The 19,414-nt window shown below is 41.2% G+C and overlaps 1 protein-coding gene across 3 annotated transcripts; it reads right to left on the reverse strand.

The window, feature by feature from the left end:
- Positions 1-220: 220 nt before the first annotated feature.
- On the reverse strand, positions 221-18,369 carry fer (fer (fps/fes related) tyrosine kinase). 3 transcript variants are annotated; one of them, XM_079524817.1, is made up of 20 exons: positions 18,157-18,369; positions 16,619-16,861; positions 15,574-15,714; positions 14,598-14,771; positions 14,181-14,280; positions 12,473-12,656; positions 12,061-12,198; positions 9,944-10,063; positions 9,171-9,293; positions 8,435-8,609; positions 8,162-8,257; positions 7,441-7,644; positions 6,686-6,808; positions 6,539-6,595; positions 5,989-6,104; positions 5,807-5,901; positions 5,549-5,672; positions 4,291-4,445; positions 2,537-2,659; positions 221-2,359 (listed from the first exon to the last, which is right to left on the reverse strand). In XM_079524817.1, exons 2-20 carry the CDS (start codon positions 16,703-16,705, stop codon positions 2,223-2,225), a joined length of 2,472 nt encoding a protein of 823 aa, XP_079380943.1. In that variant the 5' UTR covers positions 16,706-16,861; positions 18,157-18,369; the 3' UTR covers positions 221-2,222. The 3 variants fall into 3 exon arrangements, with proteins under 3 accessions (XP_079380943.1, XP_079380941.1, XP_079380942.1); XM_079524815.1 differs by having other exon boundaries at positions 7,441-7,647; XM_079524816.1 differs by lacking the exon at positions 18,157-18,369 and adding an exon at positions 17,738-17,863 and having other exon boundaries at positions 7,441-7,647.
- Positions 18,370-19,414: the final 1,045 nt, after the last annotated feature.

A 19,414-nucleotide genomic window follows, 5' to 3' on the forward strand; every position in this document is an offset into this window, starting at 1 on the left:
CCATTAAAAACAATAGAATAACCTATTTATCTGTGTGCAATGAAATCAACTAAATCATCAATTAGTTGGTTTCAAATGCATTTCATAATTCATATACATGCAGGTATATTGGTTGGTGGTATAAGTTGTTTTCATTAGAGCACTTTGAGTTGAACGAGCAAGATGGTTTATATTGGCAAGAATAAACTTTAGTTTATAATGGAGAAAAGAGAGCCAGTCACATATATAAATGCATTTATGAGTAAATGTGTTTGATACAAAGACATTGACATTTTGACAGCGATTAGTGTTTTGGAAAAAAACATTAAAAAACAAAACATAAAAACCATGAAACATTGAAAACATGTACAAGTATTTACAAAATGTGATACCAGTACTTCCTGTATGTTGTAAAGGTCAGAGATCCATTCCACAACTAGGGTTCAGAGTTCATATCAAAAATAATTCCACCATGATTGTTACCAAACTTGTTGATGGTACTATTGCAGTAGTAGTGTATGGAGGTACTGTAACTGTTGATAGTAATTCTGCAGTGCTAGTACAGCTAGTCAGCTACCTTTACTGTTAATCGTACAGTTAAGGTCCTTAAACACCTGGAGCGAGACGAATAAACAATACGAAAATGTGACTGAATATTTCACATTCAAACACTATTAATTTGTTTATGCTGGTTGCTTTTATTCACCCCTCGCTTGGAAAATGAATCACTTCGCTCTATCGCCATGTAATATTTGCGTTGTGTGTTTATGTACTCATGACACAAACAGCAGTTTGAAGTAATGCAAATTAATCGAACATAATACATGCTCCCAGTGTAAGGACCTTCATTGTTAATAGTACTACAGCAGTACAAGCAGTTACTGTTACTAGTACTACTGAAGTACTAGCACAGCTACCTTTACAGTTAATTGTACTATTGCAGCACTAGTAGTTACTATTGCAGCACTAGTAGTTACTATTGCAAGTACTAATGTTTATAGAACTACAACAACAGTTGTTGAAAGTGCCAACTACAGTATAAGGGGCCGTGTCCACAGTCCCATAAAGCGTTTGAGGTGCTTTTGGAGATCATGTCCATAGCGCTCACATGCAGTGTTTATTGACACAGATGAACCGTTGCTGTGCTTGAATGTCATCTGCGTCATCGGCACAAATAGCTTAGCTGAAACGGTAAAAATTGACTTCTCATAGTTGTGATAACGGTTCAAAAGTTGAACTATTGTCCGTTTGAAGCGCCCAGGGCGCTGCGCCCCCCAAAACACCAGATGCCGAGAGCGCTGTAGCGTGATGCCAGGGTGCTGGGAAGAGGAGCGCATCAGCGCGTCTCTACCATAGAAATGCATGTCAGCTCAAAAAATAACAATTTGTGTGGACACAGTCCCTAATATTACAGTAAATGTTCATATTACACTAATACAGTCGCTGTTGATAGTGATCAGTATTAAAGCGGTACTAGCAAGTACTGTTGATAGTGCCATTACAGGACTAGTACAGGTGTTGTTCAAAGTACTACTGTAGATAGTGCTACTGCAGTATCTATTATAGGTGATATTGACAGTACTACTGACTGTAGATAGTGCTACTGAGTATTGTACTAGTACATTTACTGTTGAAAGTACTACTGCAGTAGAAGTACAGGTGGTGTTGTTGTTGATAGTACTGGTACAGGAGGTATGTAGGACAGACATGCAATAATACAAAGTAGCACCTCGTCACAGGAAAGTCGCCCCCCAAATAGAGTTTAAAAGCAGTCAACTTTACAAAGGAATTTGAACGCTACAACGTTAATAAATACACACCCTTCATTACTAAAATACTTATTTTTTTCAGGGGCAGAGCTCGCATTTATCCTATTCTACCCGGCAACGGTGAACAGAGGAGCCTCACTTGGCTCTCACCAAATGAACATGTTCAAGTGAGTCGGAAGGTCACGTAATACTGTGACTACCAGACTATGAAGCGCTGATGGATAATGGGAAATGTAGTGTTGTTCGATGTCTCAGCCCATTTATATCTTCCAAAATGGCCTACTTGTAGTTCTTTGGGCTGGGAATGTAGTCCTTGGCAACAACGCTAATGGCACATTTAGCAAAAGGTCGGGCCAACATTTAGCTAGCCAGTTAGCTGGTCAGGAAGTCAGTTGATTTGTTAACTAGTCGGTCGGTCGGTCGGTCGGTCGGTCAGTCAGTCATAATATCAAAGGCAGTAAACCAGCTGTCCGTTCATTTCTTCTTAACAGCAGCCAGGTCTTTCTGAATGTCAGAGAAGTTGGGTCTGTTCTCAGGCTTGTAATCCCAACAGTGGGTCATCACCTTGAAGACGTCGTCCGGACAACGCTGAGGACAGGACATCCTGTAACCTGAGAACAGGACAGGGGGTGGGGCCATGTGACAGTGGGAGGGGTCAAACAAACCACGCAACTAGCAAATGGCAATGATGTGTTCCTATCTGCGCTATTAGCACAACAAAGAATCTAAAGTAACTTTGAGTACAAAAAAAGCACTATATAAATCAGAGGTAATATTATTGTTGCTACCTTTTTCCACCTGCTCACGGGCTTGCTGATTTGTCATTCCCGGGTAAGGACACACCCCCAGGCTGAAGGTCTCCCACAGAAGGATTCCGTAACTCCAAACGTCACTTTCTGAACTGTATCTCCCTGAAAAACAACAAATAAAAAATGGTGCTCACCAGAAACGTACTGTATAAGTCCATAATGTTAAAATAGTTAAAAGGTGCTCCTGGATCAGTCGGGATAAAACATCTAAAAAGGAGGGGCACTCAGAGTTAAAAAGTGTTTAATTCAAAATGACAATACAATCCTATCAACAATTAGTACTACTACAAGCAGTTATGGCAGAGGGCAGAAGATCAGGGCATATGACATTGGACCGGAAGTGGGTGTGATTAATCCTCCGTTTCAAGAATTATGTCCCAGTTGTGTGAAAAACGTTTGGACACTCCTTGTTTTGAGTATCACAGGTGCATGCGTATGATCTGTTATTGCAGTGGTTCTCAAACCTTTTCATGTCAAGGAACCCCAAAATGATACTCATTAGCCTGCGGACCCCCCATTTGAAAATATATGCCAAGATCCCCCATAAGAGAAGATCTTTACGGCTCTAGCAGTGATTTTCAACCATTTTCATTTCAAGGGCCCCCGGTTTGACCTGAATTAGGCTACGGTCCCGTATTTAATGGCATTTCTATCTCTGGCACCCCAATGTATATTGTAAAATCAAAGATAATTTAACTCAGAGTGTACAAATGTAACCAAATGGACCCGTTTTGTACACTCTTGAGTTACAGACCCACAAGGATCCATTTGGTTCCTAACTATCATTTAGCTGAGGAGCCCCTGGGACTCCCTCAAGGACCCCTGGGGGTCCCCGGACCACTGTGTTATTGAACTCTACTGATGCTGGAGTGAACGTCCAAGCTATGCCAAGACCTGTACATAAATAGGGTTGTCAGAAAAGAAAGGAGAAGACAAAGAAAGCTGTCAAGGGCTTTTAAGGCCAAATAAACATGTAATTACCAACTTAAGTAACGGTTTGACTCATGTCATAACATTTCAAACGTCGCCAGGGCTGGTTGGTGACAACATGTTTCTCAATAATAAACACAAAGCAAATCAACTCATCACAACTCTTCTCAAGGGAGGAGAATGTTGGAGAACTGGAGATAGCTCTAGTGAATATACAAAAAGATTGAAATGTCACCCCCCCCCCCCCCGTTATGCAGAGAATAGTGGAGAACTGGAGATAGCTCTAGTGAATATACAAAAAGATTGAAATGTCCCCCCCCCCCCCGTTATGCAGAGAATGGTGGAGAACTGGAGATAGCTCTAGTGAATATACAAAAAGACTGAAATGTCCCCCCCCCCCCGATATGCAGAGAATGGTGGAGAACTGGAGATAGCTCTAGTGAATATACAAAAATATTGAAATGTCCCCCCCCCCCCCCCCCCGATATGCAGAGAATGGTGGAGAACTGGAGATAGCTCTAGTGAATATACAAAAAGATTGAAATGTTTCCCCCCCCCGATACATGCAATCTGTGCTCATGTACACAACCCCTGTCATGTGAAACAGCATAAACATAAAGGCTGTGAAAGGCTATGTTAGAGTGAATGGTCAGCTATATGGTCGGTCAGTCAATACAATCAGCAGTGTCAGTAGTGTCCAACAGGCTACATTCACAATTTCCCCAAGTAAGGGAAAGTTCAAATTAAATGTGAACGTAAGGTTGAGGGAATACATATATTCCCTTATTCATTTATTTTCTTACCATAATTCAAGGCCTCCGGCGCCGTCCACTTGATGGGAATCTGCTTCAATCCCGAAGAGGAATAGATGCCATCATCTTCCTGACGACTCATCCCAAAATCGCTGATCTTTAACATGTTATTATCACTCACCAGACAGTTCCTGGCTGCCAGGTCTCTGTAGAAACAGGCATAAGTAATCCCATTAATGGCACTAATGACATCTAGTAAAACTAGCACTGAACCATACTTATTACAAGTACAGAGTCAGACTGATGGAGCAGTAGAGTGTTCAGTTCCCATTCACACTACCAACTGTAGTAGTTGTAGTAGTCAAAAATACAATACAATAAAATCTCACAACTGAAAATGCGTATGACCTAATGTGCGATTTGATAAACAGTGTGAAAGGAGCCCCCCACACCGGCGCTGATTCCAAAACAATTACCGTAACATGATATTGATATGTACATATATCATGATTTTCTACTAATATTCTTCCTGCAGTTCTACGTACATACGGTACTGCAAACCAGGTGAAGAAATCACAGTTTTATTGCTTGCTTTGAAATATCTGAGACTATCAAGATTTTGTGGAAGATGCTTACAATTTACAATCTAGGCTGTATATTGTATATTGAAACTACACAACCTATATTTTTGCCTTTTGTCTGATATATTATTATTATTATTATTATTATTATAGGATGAACAAGAACAATGACCTGACATCGGTCTAAATAACATTGAGGCCCACTCACTCTGGTTTTAAAACATTGTTTTTGTCCTAAGCTTTTAATCCAGAGTGAGTTTTACTTTTAGGAGTTTTATTTATGTTGCTTGAGTCCATATGTTATGTTTGTGTTTTTATTTCTGACTTATGTGCTTCTTGTACTCTTTTTGGGTCTCTTTGACATTTTCTGTAAAGCACTTTGGTTAACACGTTGTGCTCCATAACATGAATACAGTTGGATAGTATTGGATTGGAACATGCTATCTAAATTAAAATGTAGCCTTTGCATAAGCCCTGTGGTCGTCAAGGCTAGGGCAAATGCTAGGGCTTTTGACCATGTTGCTAGTTTGACCACTTCAAATGCTCTAATCTTAAAATCACGACATAAAATAGGAATAGGCAGAGAAATAACTCGTAGATAGGCTATTTTCACTGTGCAACATGCTTCCATAGAAGACATGGTGGCTTCTATTGAATCCAAATGACTGAAATCAGTTGTGGCGACTGAGAACTTTAAGAGTAGTAGTAGTAGTAGTGCCAGTACTCACCTGTGTATACAGTTGTTACTTTCCAGGTATGCCATGCCATTAGCAGCGTCCAATGCAAACTTCACCAGCTGTTTGGTTTTCAAGTCCTCTTTTCTCTTCCTCAGAAATGACAAGAAATCACCTCCTAAAAGAATGAAGATAGTAAAGTAGAAGATAATAGTTCAAATTGATGGAAAAAAAGATTTCACAAGGAAGCCACATTGAGATGGATATATTTCTGGGGATTAATGAATGAATAAATTAACCAACATACAGTACCTGGTACTAGTTCCATCACAATATATATGGGCTGTCTCTGGGTACAAACTCCTATCAGCTTTACAATATTTGCATGGTCGTATTGCTTCAGAATCCTACAACAAAATCAGACATCATTTTATTAGCACTATATTTTAACTGATTTAATGGCAATAAGAATAGAAATGTATAGTTTTACATGCCTGGCTTCCGACAGAAACTTGATTTTCAGCTCTTGCGGTAAATCCTCTTTGCAGGTTTTGACAGCGACTGGGGTTTTATCCCGTAATGTCCCTTTAAAAACCTCTCCAAAGTTACCCTGACAGACAGACAGACAGAGTTTAATCACCAAATATATGACAACAAGACTTAAGAATCTAATGACACTCATCGGCTGAAATTCTATCATTGAGCGTCTGTGGCCGGTAATTGTCTGCAGTTTTTTGGCGTCCTGTTGGTGGTAGTTGGGCACAGAGTACTGCAGGATTGAGTCCTAAAACCCCGGGAAACATGTTAAAATCTTCACCCATCTCCAAGTTGATGGGGCTTTGAATCAATCTATTCAAAAATTATTTTAGGCCTCGTTGGGCCTCCGCAGAGACCGGGGCTTGAGTCATTTCACTTTCAGCCAAAACAACAAGGCTGCCTCTTCTTCGCTCATGTTGCAAATTCGGCTGGCACCTGCTACATAAAGCATCTACCGCCCCTGGTGTCCAAGGAGTTAAAATAACCAGTAATACTAGAACTACTAACCTTCCCCAACAGTTCTCCTAGAATCACATCCTCATGGAGTAAGATCCACTTCTTGTCCTGTACAATCAAAACGTGAACAGTTATTAAATGTATCAATTAACAATGACAAGTTATATTGTCATATTCTCTATGAAATCAATAAGTTACCTTGACAACAGGGTTGAGTAGAACCACACCAGACTTCTTGGTGATGACATGTTTGGAAGTGTAGTGATGCTCTATCAACTGCGGGATTGTTGGAAATCCAGTACCTTCAAACCGATACTGATTCTGTCTCACACACAAAGAGAGAGAGGTAGAAATAGAGACTGTACTTTAGTATAATTGCTTGCTAGTAATACCATTACAGCTACCTTTATTGTGTCCTTTTTACCCCCTTTTCTCAACCAGTCGGTATGCCCGGCTTAGCGCTCGCAATGGAAGCTATTAAATGTGTAATAGCCCGTTCAGTAAATAAGGGACTGCATCAGATGTACTCGTGTAAGTGTTGGTACCAGATGAAAATCATCTTCTGTCCAGTCAGTCAGTCAGTGTGTTCATACGGGTAGTCCATCAATGTCCCTGATTTTTCTGAGGCAACGCTCTTTTTCCTCATTGTTCAGCTTGTCCTTGTACGGTATGTTGAGCCTGAGTTTTGCTCCATCCATCCAGTTTTCCATTATAGTGAATGGATGGTTGGCAAAAAACTAGTCATTGTTACTGTATACCAACACTTGATCCCCCCCCCCCCCCCCCCCTACCCATCACCCACTGATGTCAACGTTACCACTCACTAGTATAGATATTCAAACCCACAACCGCCGTGGAGAGCAGGCACTTGACCGGGCAAGCCAAGCGACCCATCACAGCTAATACTGCTAATGCTACTATAGTACTACTACCGTAGCGGTACAAGTACTCACATCGGCGTACTGGATGATGAAGTGGCGCCTCTGACTGTCAGAGTACACCGACAGCACGTACTCCCCTGGTTTTCCGTGACTCTCTCGTACCAGGAAGTCTCCCTGCTGCCGGAGGAGCTCCTGAGCCTCGGTGCGAGGGATGGCTCCGTGGTACCACTCCTGGTCCGACAGCGGACGCTCGCTGGTTGCAATGACGTCAAAGAACTGCTGAGAGAGCGGAATAAAGCAAAATACAATCTCAAGACTGAAAATGTAATGATGTTTTAGGCCGACCAGCTGAAGAAATCTGATTTGAGGCATTAAGGTTGCATTTATGACATTTCTGAGACCATTCATAGCACCATTTCTAGAAGATCCTTCTAAACTTGTATTCATTCTATTGCTAGTTTGATCACTTCAAATACTCTTTCATCCTAAAATAATTAGGCTAATGACCGAAAATAGCCCATCTACAAGCTCATGAGCTTGTAGATCTGCTATTTTCGGTGCACAGCATGCTTTCACAGAAGACACGCTGACTTCTATGGAATCCAAATGACTGAAATCAGTCGTGGCGACTGAGAACTTGAATTTAAAGTGAAAGAGGGAAGGAGAGAGAGAGGGTAGGGAGGGCAAGGGGAATAGGGAGGAAGAGGGTGGGTGGAGAAACAATTATTCAACATTGTTTTGATGTCGGAGAGCAATAGATGGAGATGGGGAAAAATGGATCATTGAGGCTTACCGAAGACGAACCCAACATGGATTTAGGAGATCTGATAATTCCAGCGATGGAGTGACGCAACGTATCAAACTTGCTAGATACTTTATGACTTTTATCCTGAAAAGCCAAACACACAAGAAATATTTTACCCACAATGTATTCTACACCTGCTATGATTTCTACAGTACCTACTGCTTCTAGAAATATACTTCAATTAGTTTTATCGATTTCAAAATACAATAACTATTTCTACCTCTACAACTCAAACTAGTGTAGTGCTACTACTGCTACTACCATGGAGTTAACGGAGCGAGCGTCGTCTTCGTAGTTGACGACGACGACAGAGTCGGTCATTTTGTTCTCCAGTAGGCTCTTCTGGCTGGAGAGTTTGGCTTCAGAGCAGCGCAGCGATTGGACGGTCTGCCGGAGCTCCTCCAATGACTGCTTCTGGCTGAGCAACAGGACCACACTGGGAGAGCCAATCACAACGTGTCTATTATTATAATAATAAATTCATCACAAGAGTGACATTTTATTATATTAAAGCAAGCACTATGTAACTTTCCTCTTCTTTCGTCTTCTACCCCAGTTTCCTGCGCAAGTGCTGATATTTTTACGACTGAGCCAATAGAGCCTGCCTGCTTGCTCTGGAAATAAATTGAATCTTGACCATCAGGTCAAAATCGGTGTCAGATCCTGTGTCTAGGTGAGACGTGACCTTTGACACGATCTAAATGTCTCAATAGAAGAGCAGGGAGACAAAATACAACCACCCCAATTGTATACAGTTATATTGTATTAACAAACTCTACGATACAGATTGGACAAAATTACATTTTATTCATTAAAAAAAGGAATAAAGCAAAATACAATTTCAAGACTGAAAATGTAATGATGATGTTTTAGGCCGACCAGCTGAATAAATCCTTTTTTTTTAGGAGCGCCAGCCCCTCCTATACACAGGTTTAATGTGTGTCTTTAGTTCAATGTTTGTTTTGTAAACGCATCCATGCACATCATTTATACCCACTCTGATTTCTTAAGGCAGGTTTTAGACGACTCCTCCAGTTTGGCCTCCAGGTCGCTGACCAGCTCCTCCTTGCTCTTCAGTGTCTGCTGAATCAGCATTAATTCTTCTGCTGTCGACTTCAACCTGAAATACAGCCAAGATAACCATTCAATTAATCCTGTTTTATTTTATTTTATATTCATTATCGTTAGGATATATATTAAATTCACTGCCAGGTATTAATTAATAATTCCTTCCAAGATCACCAGCTTTTTTCAGTCAAACCCTTATTTTGAAGGTGTGTGTGTGTGTGTGTGTGTGTGTGTGTCTCGAAAAATGGTCAGCCAAATGAAAGTGCAGTGTTGGGTGTGAAATCGGTTGTGTGTGTGTGTGTGTGTGTGTGTGTGTGTGTGTGTGTGTGTGTGTGTGTGTGTGTGTGTGTACATCATTCTGTAATTCACATATTTTGAGAACCGCTCAACCAATGGCCTTCACAAAAATGTAAATTGCCGACACCACAGGGAAGTGCAGTGTCGAGTATGAAGTCTGTGTTATCCAGAATCATCACAAGCTCACAGTGCGTCACTTTGTGTCGGGCTGCAAGCTTGTACATCTGCTATGAACAGTTTACAAAACAAATCGTGAAAGTATGAGAACTACTGATTTAGAAGGCATTTGTGGAATCGGCCTCGGGTCTTAAAGCGTTAAAGAGGATGGACCTTTCTTTGTGTGGAAACTATGCGGTGAAAATTAGCGTTTATTACTCGAAGGGCAGACAACGGACGTTTACTCACACGGCCTGCAGGCTGTCAGCTGTCAGGTTGTTCCACAGGATCTCATTGGCTGGCAGGTTTTCAGTCTCCTCCAATAGGGAGGCGTCGAACTCCACGCTGGGCTCTGACATCTCCGGAGACCTGTTGAGGGAGGACGATGGTTGGATTAACGGCCAATTACTACTCAATAACAGTTGATTATTCAGCTTAAAGGGATTGTGAAAGTTTGTGAGCTCAATTGCACCCAAAGAGATCTGAACTTTTAACCAATCTACTGCCTCCGGGTGGACGCAGAGCCAACCGCAGCCGTTTGTAATGTAACACACACTGGACTGTTTGGGCGGCCATCTTAGATGCTAAATAAATAGAGTCAATGCTAGCGAGCTAAAATGAAGACATCCTTGCTCTAGAAAGCGTCAATGTTCCCATCTAGACCACCGGATAATCAGCAAAGACCTCCGAACATCGTCGTTTTATCCAAACCATGGAGAGCTCCGTAGATTTCGAGTTATTCAGCTTTTTAGTCAGCCTGTATAAAGGGAGGTGAACTGCAGCGCCGTTGCGCAATCTGGTCTAGGATCGCCAAAGAAGGAAAGGCCAAGCCAAAAAAGAAAAGAAAAAAAAGAAATCAGCGATCCGGTTTAATATCAATAATAAAGCTTATCAGACGGAACATTACGCCAGAAGCAGTTGCCGGTTGGATTCCAACTGGCGGATCCTTCCGTCAGAAGCAGTGAATTTGTTAACGTTCAGTAGATTTTCTGTGGTCTGGCTCAAACAAGTGCTCTGTTTTCCTGCTGTTTGTGATGTCACAGCCTGCACATCCCATATATATCAATGGGATTTGCCAGCAGATGTTACTGTTTTCAATGTTTTGCCTGTTGTCATTGCAGCTTAAAAGGCTTCCAAACCCCATAGAAAACTCCAGCCCACAGAAGGTCCACTGAATGTTCAAAGTTCAGATTTTTTTGGATGTAATTGAGGTTATAAAACTGAAAAGAAAAACGAAAAATAAATGAAAGTTAATGTCATGAAACCTTTAACATAAGAGGCTCAGGGTTCAAAGTTAAAAACAAAACGTTTCACGCCAGCAATGATGATGCATACCCTTTTTCAGTTCCCAGTACTACATGTCATGTCCCTCCAGACAATGGAATCTAAATTACAACTACCAGTCCCCTCCAGACAATGGGAGTTAGACTATCATCTAGCCAAAGCCAAAAATTCTTAGGATTTTTTACGGTGTGGTTCTTCAGGAGGCTAGCTATCCATAAGCGTGTGTGTGTGTGTGTGTGTGTGTGTGGGGGTGATCTACACGGTCCACTATGCAATTACAACGGAACCCGTCGCTCAGAGTCCAGACCATGAGATCTACACTATCATCTATAGTAGGAATAATACTAACAGGGCCTGGATTTCAGTCACAGCCCAAATATAGCCAACAGCAAGCTTACAATGTTCTGCGTGTTTGTGACGCATTCCCTCTCTGTAAATTCTTTTTTTTAAAGACCAGATCAATGAGTATAGGCTACTACTTGTTTTCATTTCCTCTTCTCCAAATCTCTGTACTGACTGTTTACTTCCCCCTTCTGCATTGTGTTTGTCTGCCTGGTTCTTTAGTTCCTATCTGGCCAGTTCCTATCTGGCCAATTCCCATCTATCTCTGTTTCTGTGAAGTGAAAGTGTTTTTTTTCTTCTTTTTTCAAATTATGATTATTACATTACCTACTGTAAACTAACAACTGTCTACAGGCCTAATTCTACAGATATTTTAAATTCATTAAAACTGCCCATACTGTACTAAATTGAGCCCGATCTCACGCAAACATGGTGAAATAACACGGATTGGCAATTGACTCAATCGGACTTCGCAACGTTCGACAACTCGCTCGGTGGTGGCTCTCCTTGCTCATGTTCCCTTGAGACGGCGCCCTTCCGTTGCAGTCTATGGGGAGGATTACAGTGTAATATGTACGGATTTCAATCTGTTATTTCACCGTCTTTGGGTGAGTGTTATATGTACGGATTTAGGGAAGTACGGAATTGACTAAATTATATACTATCTGTCCATCTCTTGTCTCTAGTAGTAGTGGTAGCAGTAACAATAGTATAGTAGCAAAAGTAATAATTGTACTTACTTGTGTACTTCTATAAACTGTTCATACTCAGTCACAGAGTCAATGCTGTAGATTGACGTGTTAATTTCTTTGTGAACTTTAACGATTTCGTCCGTCAGCAGACTGGTGATGTCACTGTAGTCCTCCAGTATGCCTTTCCTGTAGATAAACACAAACACATTATATCAGGGGTGTCCAAAACCTTTTTCAAAGGGGGCCAGATTTAAGAGTAGAAGAGGGAAGGCCAAAGAGGAGGTTCATGGATGCGGTGAGAGAGGACATGCAGGTGGCAGGAGTTGCCGAGGAAGACACAGAAAAGTGAAACCAGATGGAATCCGACGATCCACTGTGGCGACCCTGCCTGGGAATTAACCGAAAGAAGAGTGCAATTTAAAAAGAACATGTTATACAAGTAGTAGTGAGCGCCTCTTACAGCGCGCTGGTCATGTCCTCCTCCATCCTCTGGAGGGAGTCGAGGAGGCGCGGCAGCGTGTGCTCCTGGTACTCGTCCTGGTGGAGGCGCGCGTTCCGGACAGCCATCACGTACTGGTTGTGCAGGTTGTGGAGTTTGGTCGTGGCTTTGTCATAACGCTCCTTCGCTTTCTCCGGTTCCTTGCCTGCCACAGGGAGACGAAGTCTGTTATTCCGGTACTCTGTCAGTCCGTTATCTTGCCCTTTAATTTATTTATTGCTTTACTTATTTACATTCATTCATTCATTCAGACCTGTGCTCCGAGGAGCACGTTTTCTAGATATGCATCACCCATTCCAAAACCGGTTATTTTTTAATAATGAAATAAAACGAAAATATTTCATATTTTATAATAAGCCACATGCAGTTGAATGCAGCAGTGCACCTGTGCCCCCCACCCCCCCTCCTTCAGCAACTTCCCTCTATCCCAATCTTCTGTTTATTAGGCCTGTAGTCCGCTAATTGCTTGTTAGCTAACCTGAGTAGGATTATAACTAGGATTACATAACTACCAATGTTTTCTTCCGACATTAAAGTCATGTTTTGATTTGCAACAGGTTAATCTGAACATAGCCACAGTATTTTTTTTAGGAATGTAATATTGACTTTAACTGATGGGCGCAATCTATTTTTTTAAACTGACAAGATGGTTATAAAGTAATGAATGTAGGCCAATATTGATTTTAACTGATACACTTGAACACTTGTGTTATGAAAACTTATGTGATATGATTTGCTATTTTAATACGTAACAATGTCCAAATTGCCCAAATACTTCAACCCATTTAGGACGGGAACGCCTTTTGGTGTTTTTAGTACCCTTTAAGACTTTTGGGGTTCTTGTTGCTACTGTATGTACAGTATATAGCAGCATAATATTTTGTGATTTTTGAATAAATATTTGATTTAAGTTTTTCAGGATTTAGAAGGCGTTTTTAGAATCGGCCTCAGTCCAACTACCGTAAATGGATTAAGATAACCCATTACTTTCCAGCTATGATACATTGTATTTTTGTAGATTGTAATACAATATTATTTGGACATACCATTGTTTGGATACAACACATGTTATGTCGTTAACAAATAGGCCTGTAAGATTACACATTTGACCTTTAATGATTGATTGATTCTTTATTTAAGTGTCATGCTTCCGAAGAAAGCCCATCCCATATGGACTTACAGGACACTTTTTACAGTTCAGTTACAGTACATAAACAATGACAATAAACCTTTCATCTTTTCAGGAGCATTAACCAAAATATTATGGCGCAACCTCTGCACCTGGATCATCCATGTGCAGTGTGTGTGCGTGTGCGTGCGTGCATGCTCAATTTCGTGGTTGTGGCCACCAGAATCCTAGGGTTGCCAAAAGGTCGCCCCAGAATAGGGAAGCTTCAAGTGGTTAACTAAACTAGACCTGTACGTGCCCGTTGGCCACCGGCCTACCTGGGACTTGCAACTTGGGAACCTAGTAATACCCGTTGTCACCCATTTTAACTGTCTGTCTGTGTCCCACATGGAGATCTCTGTGTCTGCCTGAGTGTGAAGAGTACAAACTGACTGTGAAAAGTGGACTGGTGACCATCTATTTGTTGTGCTGCGTCATCAACAAGGTATAAAACAAAGTGCTATACTAACAAAAAAGAAAATGATAAAACAGACATATTACCTTTAGCCATGGCTTCCCTGTATTTCTCTTTAGCACAGACAGTGTCTTTCGTCAGTTGCCGATATGTTACTTTTAGCTTCTCCAAGTCGCTCTTGGTCACCTACAAGTAATAATTATACAATTATTAACAGAAGCCAATACAATAGGAAATCGAAATCGAAATCGAAATATTCTCATTATGAGTAGACTAGTTAGTGGAAAAACTGCAAAACTGATGGCCAAAATTCTATAATAAAACTAACATAACAGCAAATGAGGAGGTGATGTCAACATCACGTCCAGTTAGTACCCTATTAAATGAGAAAATGACCACATTTACTGCATTTGCATGCAGGGAGACCCCAGGTTCAAATCTAGGTGGGTTTGCCTACAAAAAAACTTCAATACTAAAACTAAAACTCCCCTCCAAAAGCCCACCTTGTTCATGTCGCTCTCGAGCTGCTGATGAAGACACTGGTAGCTCTTCTTCAGCTGCTGTTTGTCCTTGATCATCATGGTAAGGCGATGGAGTGGACCGGAATTCAGGTCCTCTGCATGAGTCTTCATTATCTTACTCAACTGATCTGTCTGCTGGACGATCTGACACCAAGACTGAGAGAGAGCAATGGAACCGAGAATGAGAAATAATTTTAATGTTTCTTGCACTGACTCTACAAAGCATTAATATCTATGTTAATGCACTACTAACTAAGCTTTTCAGACTAGCACTCGCTGAAAACAGGTTTGACGCAGGACACACTACAGGGACAGCAAAAGAATATTTGAGGGGTATAAGATATTGCTGTAAGCTGTTGCTTTGGGCAGTTTAGGATATAGTCTGATTGAAACAATTGCTTTTTGAGGGCCTCCTATGTCCAGCTTTGAGGGTGTGTGTAAACACAAACATTGTCCGACTCCGTTCCATTGACAGTGAATGGCCAGCTTTGAGTGTTTGTGTAAACACAAACATTGAAGACGAAGGTGAGGACGTAAATTCTGATTTGCCGGAATGAGATGATGTATGATGATGTACGATGATAATAGCGCCCCTCACTTCACACGGGTGTGATTTTTAATTACTTGCTTTCGGTTGAAGACCCTCTGCTACGCCTCGGGTCTCACTACGCCTCTCAAAATACACGGTAAACCTGAGACCAAAAAGAAAAAAAGCTATACGCAATATACACTATAAGTAATAGAGAGGCGTGATGACCCACGGTTGTCCAGAGACCAGAACCGCCACAAAATACCTCTGCCCGGGCTCTGGACAGGGCCCCTGCCCAGGGTCCATATATGGAGCTGGCCTGTTCTGACATATTCAAGGGACTGACTAAAACTAAAATCAAAATTTGCTGTCAAAATCAACACTGGTTTGAGAACCACTGTACCAACGAGGTATCATTGAAGCACGTACCTTGCTGACGGTGCTGACGTAGTCCAGCTGAGGCGTGTTGTCGTGGCGTTCAGCCTGCTGCGAGATGTTGAGCAGCAGGGAGGCGTACTCCTTCTCACTCTTCACTCGGAGCGTCATGAAACGCTTCACAGATTCCAACAACTGGAAACACAAAGTTTATTAAATATTCATGTTATTATTAGCCCGCTCAAGGCAGGATAATGTTTAAGTGTGTGTGTGTGTGTGTGTGTGTGTGTGTGTGTGTGTGTGTGTGTGTGTGTGTGTCTTGCATGTAGGTCCTCCCGGTTCGAATGCCATTAATGCACTGAATGGGAAATTATCACATTTATAATGGTCTCAGTACTAGTCAGTAGCCGTCTACTGACCTACCAAGATCTCAGAAACTGCATTCTGTGTGTTGAATCCCAGAATGACGAGATTTTATTAATTCGAAATCTCAGATTCCAGAGATTGGTGGAATTCCATACTTGGACTACAATATGACATCATACTGATGATGTTGATTGCACAGAGTGCACCTTTCTGGTGAATACAGCAGTTTCAGCATTCTGCAGCTACGGTCAAAGGTCACGGTTACTATAAGTAGTAGCAAAGATGGTTGATTTAGAAAGATAGACCATCCCAATTGGAGCCCCTAGAGGCGAAATGGTACACAAATCCTACAAATGGTCTCCAAAGTGGGCACCGTCTGACGGCAGATCTCGGGAACCGTACGTCCTGTTTACTTGTGAAAGAGTGTGCTGCTGGGACAGAGAAAGGTTGATAATAAATAAAGTTGATTTTCTCCTGATTTGTCTCTCTGGAAAAAAAATACATTTTAGTATGAAATTCTTGTTGCTTGTGACGATTGAGTCAAATGTTTAGTTTGGTGGCCAATGTGGGGCAAAAGAATATTTCAGAAGCTGTGTTCACGGTCACCCTTACAAATAAATGGACTCCAACCTGCTTCCGGTGGCCACCTACTTCACGCAGGGAAGTATGAATGTCTTTCTAGTTTATTTTTCTTTGGTAGTAGTTCTGTTACTATAAGTAGTAATAGAAATACCTTTAGTTCCCAGTCTTGAAGCTTCAGGAGTCCTTCGTGGGAGTTGCGTAGGTCTCGACCGAACCCCATCATGGACACAACATACATACACCCCAACACACTACACACACGCGCGCACACACACGCACTAATACATGCTAACACACATACATTAACACACACTGGACACTAATTCATAACACACAAACATGTTAATACCACACAGGCACACACATGCCCACATCAAGTTGACATGATGATGACCTGTCAGAGAGATTTAAAAAAAAAAAACGTTACATTTAATAATAGTTGTATAACTGACTTATCAAATGTGACACACACACACCTTATTTAGTAAATTGTATTTACTATTATTTAGAAGAAAATTAGTGGTATTAGCAGGGAATCGTATTGCAGAGATATGGTGTGTGTGTGTGTATATATATATATATTATATATATATATATATATATATATATATATATATATATATATATATATATATATATATATATAGTCATTTTCAGGTTGAATTTAATTGCAGTTTAGTTTAATTTAGGTTAATTGCACAGTACAACACTGTTCATTACCAGAATCCTAGCTCTGGTCCATACCAGAATCCCAACCACTGGAGCATAGTTCAGTTCAATCAACAAACTTACTACACTTCAACAAACCTGAAGAGAAGTATAGACCTCAAAGAGGAACTTGACATTATATTCACATTATTCCGAAAGGAGAAGTGTCAAATTCACCTTAACACAATTGTGTTTTTGTTTGGTCACGTAAGTCTGAGGAAAAATGTTCTCTTGTACTCTGACATCACAGTGATGTCACGTCGGGAATACAGTATGCTGTTGGTCGAGGTTTGTTTGTTGTTGTCAAATAAAGTTATATTACCCTTTAAGTTAAACCGGTTTGTTAGGTTTAATTCTTTAAAAACCCCTCTTTCACTCCAAGTCACCGTGTTTTCTTACCCGTAAAGTTTACCAAAACTTTGTTTTTATTTTAGGAACCAGTTAGCTTCCATGCTAAACTAGCCTTCCCTGCTAAGTCCGGGTGGTCCCGGCCGGGGAATCGGTCCCTATAATAATAATGAATAATGATAATTATAATGACATTATTAGTTAGTAATAGCACCTCTAATCTACTTGACACATGGTTAGGACCAGTGAGGGTCCAACGAACCGGACCAGTTTAAGATGAGAGCAGGCTATCCTGGGAAGATCCACACCCTCCTCCCAACACTGCATTCACTGCCTTTTTTCCCCTTTCCCACTAAACACCACCATTCGAGAAACCGGGGGTTCGCCATTGGCCCATGTCAGACGGGACGTTGCGTTAAAAGACCCCGATCCAGGTACTGGGGAATGATCGGGGTCTTTAACGTCTGCCCGACCCGTCCTTCCTGGGTTTGTTGTCGGCTCTGAGGGAAAGTAGGAGGACTGGAGGGGAGGGGGGGACGAAAAACCAGGCCCCTGACTCCACTGAAACCGTCCGAACTGAAGTGAAAACCAGTGGAGATCCAAAACTGACGTGAGGAGGGGTACTTCACTCACCGGTCGGTTCCGAAGAAGAGGTCTCGGTTCTCTTGTAGATTCTTCTGGTGGTTTGGTTTGGAAGTGAAATCCGTGTCTCCTGAAAAACGTCAAGTTAATTCCTCCTCCGCTCCACTCGTTTCTTCTCTCTCTCTCTCACGGTCTCTCTCTCTCTCTCTCTCTACTAGTCCCAACAACCGGGAGGGGCTTCCGCTGAGGCTGTGTGTGTGTGTGTGTGTGTGTGTGTGTGTGTGTGTGTGCGTGTGTGTGTGTGAAAAATAATACTGGTGATATTATAAATATATATATAGAGAGAGTAGACTTCATCTTAATTTACCCTAATTTTGTGTCATTATCTTATCATTTTGCACTTCACCAGATACATCTGGTGAAGGTGTATTTAGTCACCATGGTCCCACTCTGGAGATTATGAGGGTCGTATTCCTAATCCCATATTCATAAAATGTGTATTCATATCTGTAACATAGCGGGGGACTACTAGGTAAACCAGATATAGCATAATACAAAATCCTCCCCGATATGAGCATAATGGAGTCGATATCATTTTTGAGACGTACAAGATTTGTTCATATCTTAAAGTAATTTCCCAAATTTACACTGGTACTTTAAAGCAGGTGGCTTGGTGTATCAGGGAGATGGTATAATTTAACCAAATGAGCCCCATAACATTTGATGCTCAAGATTATGTCAACAAATATTTCATCCAGATACTATAGACACATCAGATAATGTTCTGCAAACAGACCATACATATAGAGCAGCCCTAGGTTCTACACCTTATACTTTGGAAAAAATTATCAAATATAAAGGTTGATCTCTTCCTAGCAAAGTTCAGTCAGGAGGCCTCCGGGAATGTTAATTTGTCTGCGTTTTAAGTCAAAACATGTTTATTACCATATTTAGTGTAAGTGATATTTCTGGTTTATTCGCCTCAATTTTATAGTGTTCCAGTTACCATTTTGTCTGATTTCTGTGTCATCAGTATCATCACTTAATCTATATCCTGTGTGAGTTCTCTGATTGGATACAATTGGTATCCCGATCTGAAAATGCATGTCCTGTTACTAAAGAGCTGGCGAGAGATGGAGACTACTGATGCTAAACAGACAGTCTATACTAGCAATGAGTACTATCAGAATATAGAACTATTTATCACTTTAACAAAACAATATCACTTACACTACCTTTAATGCATGTATTGTACATGCACTGCAAATAAGAACATCACGTGCTTGTATGTCTGTGTACATAGATGTGT

Source organism: Electrona antarctica (genome assembly GCF_951216825.1).
Source record: "Electrona antarctica genome assembly, chromosome: 16".
Taxonomy (NCBI): Eukaryota; Metazoa; Chordata; class Actinopteri; order Myctophiformes; family Myctophidae; genus Electrona; species Electrona antarctica.

Excerpts from the sequence above, each read along its gene's own strand:
- fer (XM_079524815.1), bottom strand. The coding sequence starts at position 16,705 with ATGTATGTTGTGTCCATGATGGGGTTCGGTCGAGACCTACGCAACTCC. Across the intron at positions 10,064-12,060 it reads CAGTTTATAGAAGTACACAA|GTCTCCGGAGATGTCAGAGC; the intron begins GTAAGTACAATT and ends CTCCCTCAACAG. Across the intron at positions 7,648-8,161 it reads CCATGTTGGGTTCGTCTTCG|CAGTTCTTTGACGTCATTGC; the intron begins GTAAGCCTCAAT and ends CCGCTCTCTCAG.